The sequence below is a fragment of the Lepidochelys kempii genome, chromosome 10, assembly GCF_965140285.1.
Source record: "Lepidochelys kempii isolate rLepKem1 chromosome 10, rLepKem1.hap1, whole genome shotgun sequence".
Taxonomy (NCBI): Eukaryota; Metazoa; Chordata; order Testudines; family Cheloniidae; genus Lepidochelys; species Lepidochelys kempii.
Genome location: NC_136389.1, coordinates 6326352 through 6339476, shown reverse-complemented (window position 1 = coordinate 6339476; position 13125 = coordinate 6326352). Strand labels below are relative to the sequence as shown.

General features: G+C 46.0%; 1 protein-coding gene across 1 annotated transcript in view; it reads right to left on the bottom strand.

Moving 5' to 3' along the window:
• The window catches only part of LOC144930899 (uncharacterized), a 46810-nt gene extending 36592 nt beyond the window's left edge, over window positions 1–10218 (bottom strand). Inside the window, exons 1-3 of the mRNA XM_078854470.1 lie at window positions 10138–10218; window positions 9503–9859; window positions 8591–8884 (exon numbers count right to left, since the gene is read on the bottom strand). Of these exons, the coding sequence (XP_078710596.1) occupies window positions 8591–8884; window positions 9503–9859; window positions 10138–10218 (732 nt within the window). The remainder of the gene's footprint in view (window positions 1–8590; window positions 8885–9502; window positions 9860–10137) is intronic.
• Between the last annotated feature and the right edge of the window lie 2907 nt (window positions 10219–13125).

The window sequence follows — 13125 nt, the reverse complement described above, 5'->3', positions numbered from 1 at the left end:
CGTCTTTGGCTAGGTAATTCAGTAGAGAGCCATTTCAAAAGCTAGGACAATAATGAAAAATACATGTAAAAGATTAAATTTAATTTCTCTGATGAGATCATATAAATTGTGAATATTGTGCCATGCGTTTTAACCATTGCGTGAATTGGTCTTTATGGAAATAACACTGGTAACTAGATTAAGGCATGCTGGGGAAATTTGTAGAAGTTTCTTACTTGCATTTCCCAATGAATACTAATCAGCAGCACCTCTTGCAATTTGGGTTTAGGCCTTTACTGACCAAAGATGAATAACTGTGGTGAACTGCGCGGTGGCTTTGTAATGAAATTAAACATCCACTAGGGACAGAGAAGAGACGACTGTCAAGGTCATAAAATTCATGATCATCTTCATTGTTGGTGTAAACAAATGAGGTTCTACCAGGAATGAATTTGGGCCCATATATTTGAAATAAAAACTTTATTTGTGTTATTAACAACAACTTTTGTGTTTAACACCAAAATAATGTTAAAGCTCTCATTTCATTTTCATTATTTAGGCCCTTGGTTTACTTTGTGCGCTTCACTCAGCTTAGATCATGAAAACTGTCTCGTCAGTTTCACCTTTTCTAATAATAAATTTCACTTTCTTATTCTTATGGGCTAGCACAAACACTGATATCTGGGTTCACGACATACATATGGTCCAGCATATTCTACGATCGCAAAATTTACCGCAGAACTTCACTCTTTGCTACAAAGCTATGATCCAGAATCTCAGCTTTCATTTAAAAAAAAAAAAAAGTTCCTAGCCCTTATGGGTGCAAATAACACCTCAGAATAGGAGCTGAATTTAAACTGATGCCTGTGTGAGTCTGCAAAAAGCCTAAAACAATGGCTCTGAGAGGTGGCTGAACAATGATTCAGCAGTGGTCAGACAGGCACCAAAATACAGAGGTACACCTATTCGAGCTGCTCCTGTTTATGCTTCCCATGGTCGCATTAGCTATTTTGGCCACAGCATCACACTGGGAGCGTGTGCTGTGCACCACAATCCCCACATCTTTTTCAGAGTCGCTGCTTCCAGGATACAGTTCCCTAGGGCAGTGGTTTTCAAACTTTTTTTCTGGAGACCTAGTTGAAGAAAATTGTTGATGCCTGCGACCCAACAGAGCTGGGGATGAGGGGCTCAGGGCTGGGGCAGAGGATTGGGGTGCAGGGCCAGGAATGAGGGGTTCAGGGTGAGGGAGGGGGTTCTGGACTGGGGCAGGGGGTTGGGGTGCAGGAGGGAATCAGGGCTCTGGGCTGGGGGTGCAGACTCTGGGGTGGGGCCAGGGATGAGGGGGCGGGGTTGGGGCATGGGCTTACCTTGGATGGCTCACGGTCAGTGGCATAGTGGGCGTGCTAAGTCAGGCTTCCTGGCACTGTGGATTGCGCTGTGCCCTGGAAGCAGCCAGCAGCAGGTCCGGCTCCTAGATGGAGGCACGCAAGCGGCTCCACGCGGCTCTTGCCCACAGACACCCCGCCCCCAGCTCCCATTGGCCAGTTCCCAGCCACTGGGAGTGCGAAGCCGGTGCCCAGGGCAGGGGCAGTGCACAGAGCCCCATGGCCCTCCCGCCTAGGAGCTGGACCTGCTGCTGGCCACTTCCGGGGCACAGCACGGTGTCAGAACAGGTAGGGACTAGCCTGCCTTAGCTGGGCAGCACCACCGACGGGACTTTTAATGGCCCGGTCGGCGGTGCTGACCAGAGCTGCCGCGACCCAGTGCCTCACATTCCACAACCCAGTACTGAGTCAAGACCTGCAGTTTGAAAACCACTGCCCTAGGGTGACCAGATATCCCGATTTTAGATGGACAGTCCCCATATTTGGGGCTATTACCCCCCAGCCCCATCCAGATTTTTCACACTTGCTGTCTGGTCACCCTAGAGTCCCCAATCCTGTAAGTATGACCTATATTGTTTGTTCCCAGGTGTATACATTTACATTTAGGCATATTAAAATGCACTTCTCTTTGATATTAAAAAAAGTACTTTGTTGATTAATTATATAGAGTCCATCCTTTCTTGATATAAAACCACTGAAATTAAATGAATTTAAAAAACAGAGATTCATGTGGCCGACATTTTTTTCGAAGAGTTGTAATTTACATGGGATTTATTTTTGTCCCATTGGTGTTTTGTAATTGCTTGTAATCCAGTGGAAGATTTCACTAAGGGTGTGGTACCTGCACCTCTTGTTGAATTCAACAGGAGCTGTGGATGCTCACTGGCTCTCAGGATTAGGCCTGTCAATACATTTGTTATATGATAGTTTCTTCTAGTCCACCTCATAAATATGTACATGTCATTTAAATAAAATATTTATTAGGCAAATTCTGATTCAGGTGTTATTCAGGCAGAACACCCATTGAGTCAGCAGGAGTTGAGACTTGGCAAGCACAGACTAAAAGTGGAGTAAAGATTTAATGATACCGCCCATCAAGGCTGATAGGACATTCGCTAAAAAGCAAACACACATGTACGCTCCACTGAAGTTTGGGATTAAATTCCTGAAAATTGACAATTCTTTCTCTTCGTGCCTCAACTAAAAGGTGACATGCAGGCTAAACAATGTCGTAGTTAGAACATGTGTACATGATTGTATATCATAGAGTCCAAAGTAACCACTGTTCATGGTAACAGTGGGACAAGGAACTCAAGAAACACAAATTCAAGGCACCTGTCAGAAACCACTCGTGAACTTGGCCTAGCAGCAAACTTCTTAAACAAACCCAAACAATCGGCTGCTGTTGTGAGGATGGGGGAGGCCAAGCCTTGAGTCTTTCATGAGTGAAAGAAATGAACCTTGTTGAATGAAACATACTGTTCCCCCCATCCAAAACTGATTACGTTCTTAATTCTGTCACTTTTTCTTTTTGCAAAATAGACCCAACAAAGCATCTAGCCAAAAAGTGCCTGAAGCAATTTGATCTGCATCCCTCCTGCATTAGTAGCATTAGGAATTAGATGCTAGGGGATGCACTGAAGTAACAGACAGAATAGCACTGCAGTCTTTGGCCCAGATCCTGTAATGCCTATATGGAAATCTCCCACTGGTGTTCTTTTTCAGGGCTTGAACCAAGTGTTGTCAGAGAAAAGACATTAAAGATAGTGGGGTGCTCAGATTTGAAGATAATGAGTCCATATAGCTGCCCTAGACAGACAGACAGACTGACCCAAAGCCCACTGAAGTCCATTTGACTTCAATGGGCTTTAGATCACACTCCTAGTCACTTGTGAGATGAAGTCAATGGGGGTTCTCTCTGATTTAGGAATGCAGAATTGGGCCTTTGACAGTAGCTATTTAGTTGTCAAAAGTTGTTCTCATCTCACCAGACCCATATGAACCACAAAGCTAAGACCGGTTTCTGTCAAAATTAACAGATTTAATTACTACTGGGGATTATACGTTGACCGTATGTTCCTACAGCCAATGATAGAGCAAGTATTCTGTTCAGATGCACAGACAACAGCAATTGCCATAAAATCAGCGTTCCACATTCCAGCAAATTAAACTGCAGTCCATCACCTACTTTGCCCACGTTGACTGCAAATTAGCAACACAAACTGGTCCATCTATTATATGTTTGTCGGCCAATAGCTCAAACAATCAAAATCCACACTCAGATACAGAGTGCAGAAATACCCACAGATTGACAAAAGGTGACACAGCACATCTTTTACTGAAATGGGACCAGTCGTAAAATCTACATTAAAAAGCAAACTCAGATTATTTCTATCGAGCTGTCATTTATTGTAAGTAAGAACCAGGAAAAAAAAACAAACTCAAAAGCAAACCCAAGGCGACACCAGAGAACATGCGACCATACACAAAGTCCTACCCACAGACCTCTATAAATAAACCTGTGTAGGAGATCCAGTACTGAGAGAAATAAGTTTGCTCCCAATTATATTTTTAAAAAAGCAAAACTAAGTAAATCAATAATGACAGAGGGGAAAAACTCTTTAGACCTGATAGTGAAGGATTAAATTTAAACCAATGCTCAGACTCACAAAAACTACTTTCAGGCTGTTTATTAGTTTTCTGCTATCATAGATGATGAATTTATTGTTGAAATAGAGTTTGAAAGGTAACACTGGAGGGTTTTTTTTTTTTTAAAAGGACTCTATTCAAAACATAACTTACTAAACTATAGGACAAGAAGGATGCTATTAAGCAATAGCCTGACAAAGTAACCATATAGGAACACACAATTAATCAAACATAAATCTAGTCAGGATGTTTTTTCCGCTTTTGGTGAAACTTTAACGCACAGAGCAGTTTGACTAAGTCTTTTATATAGGAATAAGAGTTCATTTGCAGATCTTTTGCATTCCATAATTTCGTAAGGCTTCAAAGCACGTATTAACAGATAAACATTCAAGCTTTTAGGGGAATCTGTGCAGGGTCTTCCTAGCTGCTGTTTCCTTGCAGAATCAAGAGCAACCACTGGAAAAAAAAAAAAAAAAAAAACAAAGAAAAAAACCCTACAAATGTGGCATCTCTTAACTGCACTCTACACATTACCCCAATTTTTATACAATTCACAAACATTTCCAGGGGGCACATGCCTCCTGCCAGACATGTTCAGAATGCCTGACCTTTAACCCCTGCAGTAACTGATCCTGTGCACACCTGTCTGACATGAAAACCATGCAAAAGCTTTTTTTAGCTATTGGTAAGCCTCGTGGTAACCCCCTCTGCTTAAGCCACAGAAACAAGCCATGCTTTTGGCCCATATACTTAGGACTTACACCTGCTGACGGTCATAGATCCACGCTATCCACAAATATTTAGAGCCGTTGGGCTAGTTTCACAGCTAAATTGAGCTAGACTGATAAAGGTTTCAATAAGTCAGAAGCCTACCCACACTTTGGACTCATTAAATTTTCTTGATCTGCAGAAGCATTTGGTGTTTTCAGTACAGATCCAAATATATACATAGAATACACTGTTCATATGGTGCTTGACTGAGCGCTCACTTGATATTAGTGGAAGGATTCCCGCTGACTTTGGTGGGCACTATATTGGGCCTTTTGAGAGGAAGTCAAGCCTGCATTGCAAAAAAGGAAAGGTCTGCTCTGTAATAGAAGAAGGTGGTTCATTTGCAGAGGAAATGAACATTAAAATATAATAAGATGCCTTCAATTTAAAAAGAACTGCACGTTGGTGAAATTCCTTTGCTGAGTAGTGCAGGGAGCCACACACAGGTCTCCGAGCTGCAGGCCTGGACAAAGAACTCTTAGCAGAACATATTCAGCAAATGATAATGCAAACTACATAAAAATACAGAGGATGGGAAGGTGCACTGCCTGCTTGGATGGGCACATAAATTCCCTGGGTCATTAAATATTTAGAATTGACAAACAGATAATTTAGCAGGGAAAGGACTTCCCTAGTTTTTCTTCCTACAAATAAATCATTGTCTAAGTCAAATTGAACAAAGAACTACATTTGCTTTAAGGAAAAGCATAACAATTATGAAATGTACTCCTTTGCTTAAGGGGATAGTGCATCCCAGGTGACATGGCACTTCCATAGAGCTATTCTCACTCGGCCATTAAAAGAATGTAAAGATGCTTCTCTTCTTTTCATAAAAAAGGGAACTTTTAACGCAAAGCTGCTCAGTACTGTGGTTTATGGATTCATGCTTTGGTAGGCAGGGAGAGTCACATACACTGCATAACTGTTTAGAAACCACCTTTGTGAATCTGACATTTCTTTCAAGCTAAGTTTTTCCAAGACAGGTGCTCATCGAGTGCTTGCCCTTGTTCCATCTATCCATCCACTCCCCTCATCTATCTGTCTTTCCGTCTGGCTGCTTTTTAAGTTTCACAAAAATGCTTTGGTTGCATTCCTTCCAAAGCTGCTTGACCTTCAACTGAATGTGATTTGAAATGCATGCAATCCTCAGACTTCAGTACAGTAATTTGGACTGAGCATTATTTCACGGGCAAGATGAAGATCTCTTTACTAACTTTTACGGTGCTTGACAAAGCCTCGCCAAATATCTTCAGAGACATGGTAATCAATAAATGTTATTCCTCCCTCTATCTTTAAGAAAGTTACACTCAGGATTTACAGATTAATTTCACTACATAGAATGAAACTGCCAGCGATTGGAAATAGTGAAAACTAGAGAAATTCCAGTCCAGATTTATACTAGGTACGCTCGTTACCATTGTATACGTTGTAAACATTGTTCTGTTAAAATAAAATTCCCCCCCCTCACCAACTCAACTGGCAATTCCACTATAGCATAAAGCTTACATTGTTTTGATTAGATCTTCCTCATTAGTAACCAAACATCACAATTGTCCATCTAAGTCTACTATTTTTGTCATACAGATAATTTGCTAAGGGAATTTTGTTTCCTGTAAATACAATTGAAAGATTAGAGAAAAGTTGCAAAAAAAAAAAAAAAAATCAAGCTCCATTGAAGAATAAAGTACAGTAATGCTACACAATGGCTCGGATGCAATTACTGTGCCAGACAAAACACTGCTACATAAGTCTCACTCCCATAAGGTAGATGTTGGTTTCTCTTTTTTTTACAGCTACAGGTTAGTTTGTCAAGGCTATTTTCGGGATTTGGGGATTATCAATCTGATATGTAATATGAAGGGCAAAAATATTCCTTGAATCTGAAGAGGGGGCTTATTGCCCCCTTCTCCCCATAAAATTGAAACATGATAATCAACTCGGGGGACATGGGGAAGAATCTCTCGACTCACTGTACTGCTTAGATATAAAAAGCTACCCTTGACCATAGGTTATATTACATTTTTGGTATAGAATCAACATGAAAAGAGCCATTACTTTGTTCTATTTTCACTTTTCTTCTCTATTCTATTTTAATAGCTACATGGCCTAATTCTGCTCTCACCCTAGTTGGAGTAAAGCTACTTTAAGTGAGGGGAGAATCAGGGGTATAAAGTTTGTGGGTTTTCTCTCCAAGGATTTCTCGTAATAATGGATTACAGCAGTTTTCTAAGAAGGATTGTGTAATTCCTTCTAATGACAGCATACAAGTTGGTGCTGATACTGAGGGGAAAAGTGATCTCAATTGCACACTGGTTAACTAAAGCTAAATCAATAAAAACCATATTAATAAATAATGCTTATAACAGCAATGGCAGGATACAGACAGCAACCAACTGGCACATATCAAGGAAATGTAAGCATTAATTATCTGCAGAATGTCAGTGCTACACCTACATGACACGTTTACATGTGCAGCAAAGCTAAAAGCTCAATTCTGAAGATCATCAAGACAGACTAACAACTCTCCTTTCATACAAGACGTCTCTTGCATTTTCCTGAAATTCAGTTTTCTAGTTGTCACAACTAAGAACACATTGCTTTTTTTAATTTGCGGGGGGGAGGGGGAATGGATTTGGAGGGGTGCAATTGGGAAAGAAAAGGGGAGTTAGAAAGACTGTTTGCACTTTCTCCATCCCTAGCTATGAATAAAATAAAGAATAAAAAGAATAAAAATCAAACAGGAGCTTTCAGAACCCGGAATGAAAACGCAGGCGTGAACTCAGCTTCTCAAAAGCAATTCTAATGTTTCATTTTCCAATGTGAAGTAACACACGCACTCACAGATCTCTTATATAAACAGTTAAAGGGTTACTGCTGGTCTCAAATTCCCCACAGTTTTTAACACAAATAAGGAGATATCTTTAAACTTTACTCTTTTCCACCCCCCTGGACAAATAAGTAAAGTTTAAGGAATTCTGATTTTATTGTTTCCTTGTAGGTCCTAAAATGAATTTGCTTTCAGTCGTTTCCCCCTATTATGCTGGTTTTCTATTTGCAGCCAAGAAAAGACTTAAAGTGCACAAGACCAGGTATGTTTTCTTTGATGGTTTTTCTTGAACTTCATCAGGGCTTTATTCATTTGTAGCTTGAAGTATACTTTAATGCTTCCTATACAGTAGCAGGACTGGGAGAACTTTAATTGACTACCAAACCTATTAACCAAGACACACATGCTAATCCTGCTGGAGGCTTTTGGGTTCTATGGCAGTACAATAAATAATAATCAGAATAACAGAAGAGACACTAAAATCCCACTGCTGATGCGAGCCAGTGCTGCTCATCTTTCCCTGGGAGGTAGCAAAGGCCACTCCGGTTAGCACAAGGTGTCACATCAGTTTGCTCTGAAAGGTGCACCTTTAACAGCTGCGTTCAATTCTAGGTCAAAGAGGCTAGGACCTGATCCTCAAACCAACTCCTGCTAGAACCAACCAAGTCTCTTCCTCAAGGATTCACAAACCAAGTGGCTTTAAAGACTGCAGCCTGCCAGGCTTCTCTGTCTGCCATGATCAACCCTGACTGTATGGACTTAGATGAGTTACTCCAAGCATGGAACCTGACCCATCCAGAGAAACAAAACAGACGAAGCGGCGCTCCCCCAGCACTACCTGAAACTCAACGGCCAGGTGCTGGACACAGATGGCCCTCAGGGGTGGGGGGCAGAGGGAAACACCCAGCAACACCATGCAGCGGGACACCCCAAGCTGGCATGGGGCAGCCTCTCCTGGGAAAGGATATGGGTTACAAACCAGTCTGAGGCACCAGCTGCGTGGCCGGGTGGTTTGCTTGAGGCAGAAGAAGACAGTGGGTGCCAGGGCCGGGTAAGGGACCTGTTCCTCGTCCTCTTGGGCTGGATCCCGGGCAGAGGAGCCTCCAGAGCCCAGGCTGCCCTGGATCGACTTGCAAGGGCTGAGCACATCCTCGTCCTCTCCCGGCTGGGCTGCCTGGCTGGGGAGGGAGGCTATGGGCACCCGGACTTCGTCACTCGCCAGTGGCTGGAAGGGCTCTCTCCTCTCGCCATCAGTCATGATAGCAGCCGGGACCTGCGGGGCAAGGAGCAGGGGGCAAGGGTCACTCAGGCATCGAGGGAGACCCCAGCGCCAGGGTGGGGCACACCCTCCACCTGGATGAGAGAAGCGCTGGGGGAGGGGGGGGGGGCAAGCACTGGTAAATCCAAGGGAGAGAAAGGGGAGGGGGGAGCAAATAGATAGAAGAAGGAAAAGAAAAAAGAAGAAGAGTAGGGGGAGAGAAGAAAGAAGCTAGAAGGGGACGGAGGGGGAGGCTAGAGGAGACCTGGACTGCCCACGGTTTCAGCCTCCCCGCTGATGAAAACAGAAGAAAGGGGCAAATGGGGTCCCCCAACTGAACTCACCCCGAGCAGGGTCTGCGGGAGCTAAAGACACCCCCACCCCGCCGCCCGGGGGGGTCGGGGGGGGGTGGCTGATCCCAGCGATGGACCCGGAGCAGCGGGCAGCCTCCCATTCCCCCCCAGCCTGCTGGAGCCAACTTTGCCAGGGTCCTGAGCGGCGGAGGAGTGACCCCCCCCCCCCGGACAGACACACCGCAGGGCAGCCAGCCCTGCCTGGCCGGCGTCCACCAGCGCCGGGCTGGGGAGAGGGCCCGCAGGTGCGCCTCTTTGTGGGTCGGGGGCCGCCGCTTACCTTCGTTTGGCGGACGGGCGGGTTCCCAGCAGCATAGCCGGGACTCCCAGCTCGCAGGAGACCAGGCGGGAGCGGGGCTTTGCCCTGGGGAGACGGCACCTTTGTAAATCCGGCCGCGGAGCAGGGGGAGGCGGGGGTCCTGGGCAGAGGCGGGCGACTTCTCCCTCTCCCCTGGCGCGGCGGCCCCTCGGCGAAAGGGGGCTGGGGAGGGGAGCGGGGGGGGGGCAGGCGAGGCGGGGGGCGGGGGGTCCTTCCCGGGCGGATCCTCGTGCAAGAATAATCCCAAGCAGAAAGCAGCCCAGCCCCGCCGCTTCTTTGCGAAGCTTCGCCCGTGCGAACAGGAAACTTCGGATTGAGCTGGCGGGGAGGAGAAAGGGGGAGGTGTGTGTGTGTGTGTGGGGGGGGAAGCTGGGATCCCAGAGGGGCGGGGATGGCAGCGTGGACGGGGGGAACCGTGTCTCTTCCAGCCGGAGGGATGGGCCGGGCAGAGACAAGGATCCAGCGGAGCGGGGATCCCCCGGCCCTCTGCTTCCCCGGCGGCGCCCGGCTGCCCGGGCCGGGGGACGCGGAGCGGGCGGCTCCAGGTGCGGCTAGCGGCCCCCTTCGCCCCGCTCCCCGCGTCTCTCCATCCCCGCCTCGCCGCCGCCGCCGCCGCCCTTTGTTCCCCCGGCGCCGGGACACGTGGAGCGGGCGATGCCTCGGGGCTGCCGCTTCATCGCGGCTGCTCGCCTTTCAGGAGCTGCCCCGCTCCCGGCTGGGGCTGGGGGCGAGCCGGGGCTGCCGCGAGCTCCCCCGCGCTCCGGCACCGTGCGCCCGCCGGGTCCTCAGCCGGGGGGTGCCCAGCGCTTCATAGCGCTCAACTTCGGACCGCCTGGCGTCCCTCTCCTCCGACTTAGGCCAGTTTCGCAGCCGTGTAACTCGGTTGACTTCGGAACAGTTGCTCCCACTCGGGACCGGTGCAAGGGAGAGGACAAATCAGGCCCCGTTCATGGAAAGCCAAGCACAATTCTGGAGAGGCCACAGCAGATAGTCATATTAATGCTGCTATCATTAGATCAGGCTGTACTTGTTCCTTGTGCTACTTACTGATATTCCTAGGAGATATTTCCAGCACTAGTGGCTGTTGGGATTTTTTACTTTCCTGGCACGCTGGGCTTGAGATCTGTGCACCATAACACGGCATCTTCTCCCCTCTCCCTGAAGGAGGTCATTCGGTCACGTCATGTTTTTAATCAGCGTGTCTGGGTTTCCATAAAGATGGTTCCTGCTTCATTTCATAGCTTAGAGCGGGTGGTTGTTTGTATATATATATATATATATATAAAGGGGGAGGCTTGTATTTTATTTTATTTTTAAATCCTGTCAGTTGAATAGATGCAAGGAATTCACAGCCCCTTGTTTTACAGCTCTCATACCAAGCTGGGAATTAATTCAGTAGATGTTTTTAAAAAAATAAATATATCAACTGAAGTTGGAGGCCTAGGCGTTTCAATAAATTGCAGGGATTCTAGCTAAGTAGCTAATCTTCTCCAAGGGCTTAGCTTCCAGGGATCAGAATAAACAGATAAGAAGTTGTAAGAGGCACTGCCCCTTATACACTCTGCCTAGGAAGTTTTATTCTTTTGAGTTACTTCAAACTGCATGAATAATAGGTAGCTGTAAAGAGGGGGGCAGGGTAAATAAAAAGATCTTCGCCTGATGTACTCCCCTCACCTGGAATCTTTTAAAGGATGAGTTCATTATATACCACCACATTCAATTTGCAAATGCAGTTCCCGGTGCTATTCTTCATGGTTAACAACTGGGGATTGATTGAAAAGGGAGGTCATGAAGGCTTCAAAGCAGAAAGAGCCAACTGTACTGGAGCGAGCAAGAGTTGGTTTTATACACACACAGGCCTGCTTTTCAAGGGCTGTTTTATTAGGCGTTTGCAGGTTGTGATTAACAGCAGGTGGTGACTTTATTATTGAGCAAACAATGCTCTGACATAAATGGCACTGTCTGTAAAAACAAACATGAACTCTGTGAGAAAGAGATTGCACTTGGAGGTCCCCCACATTTTTACAAGCTGATTAGGGCAAACAAACTGTCACCTAGAAGGGAAGAGTTGCATTTGATTTGGATGCTGCTTTTTGTGCAAGAAAACGGCCTCCCCTGAATCAAGAGAGGTTTACTAAAGGGGAAATATGGAGAAATGAAGACCACTCTGAAGGGGCGGAGTAGCTTAAGCTATTCGTGATGGTCAGGAAAACCCTTTTCCATTTCATTGACTTTTTTTTTTTTTAAGTGCATCTTCTGGGAAAGCATGAGTGCCAGCTCCCAACAACTCACAGATCCATAGAATCATAGAATAGAATCATAGAATATCAGGGTTGGAAGGGACCCCAGAAGGTCATCTAGTCCAACCCCCTGCTCAAAGCAGGACCAATTCCCAGTTAAATCATCCCAGCCAGGGCTTTGTCAAGCCTGACCTTAAAAACCTCTAAGGAAGGAGATTCTACCACCTCCCTAGGTAACGCATTCCAGTGTTTCACCACCCTCTTAGTGAAAAAGTTTTTCCTAATATCCAATCTAAACCTCCCCCACTGCAACTTGAGACCATTACTCCTCGTTCTGTCATCTGCTACCATTGAGAACAGTCTAGAGCCATCCTCTTTGGAACCCCCTTTCAGGTAGTTGAAAGCAGCTATCAAATCCCCCCTCATTCTTCTCTTCTGCAGGCTAAACAATCCCAGCTCCCTCAGCCTCTCCTCATAACTCATATGTTCCAGTCCCCTAATCATTTTTGTTGCCCTTCGCTGGACTCTCTCCAATTTATCCACATCCTTCTTGAAGTGTGGGGCCCAAAACTGGACACAGTACTCCAGATGAGGCCTCACCAATGTCGAATAGAGGGGAACGATCACGTCCCTCGATCTGCTCGCTATGCCCCTACTTATACATCCCAAAATGCCATTGGCCTTCTTGGCAACAAGGGCACACTGCTGACTCATATCCAGCTTCTCGTCCACTGTCACCCCTAGGTCCTTTTCTGCAGAACTGCTGCCTAGCCATTCGGTCCCTAGTCTGTAGCTGTGCATTCGGTTCTTCCGTCCTAAGTGCAGGACCCTGCACTTATCCTTATTGAACCTCATCAGATTCCTTTTGGCCCAATCTTCCAATTGGTCTAGGTCCTTCTGTATCCTATCCCTCCCCTCCAGCGTATCTACCACTCCTCCCAGTTTAGTATCATCCGCAAATTTGCTGAGAGTGCAATCCACACCATCTTCCAGATCATTTATGAAGATATTGAATAAAACCGGCCCCAGGACCGACCCCTGGGGCACTCCACTTGATACCGGCTGCCAACTAGACATGGAGCCATTGATCACTACCCGTTGAGCCCGACAATTTAGCCAGCTTTCTACCCACCTTATAGTGCATTCATCCAGCCCATACTTCCTTAACTTGCTGACAAGAATACTATGGGAGACCGTGTCAAAAGCTTTGCTAAAGTCAAGAAACAATACATCCACTGCTTTCCCTTCATCCACAGAACCAGTAATCTCATCATAAAAGGCGATTAGATTAGTCAGGCATGACCTTCCCTTGGTGAATCCATGCTGGCTGTTCCTGATCACTTT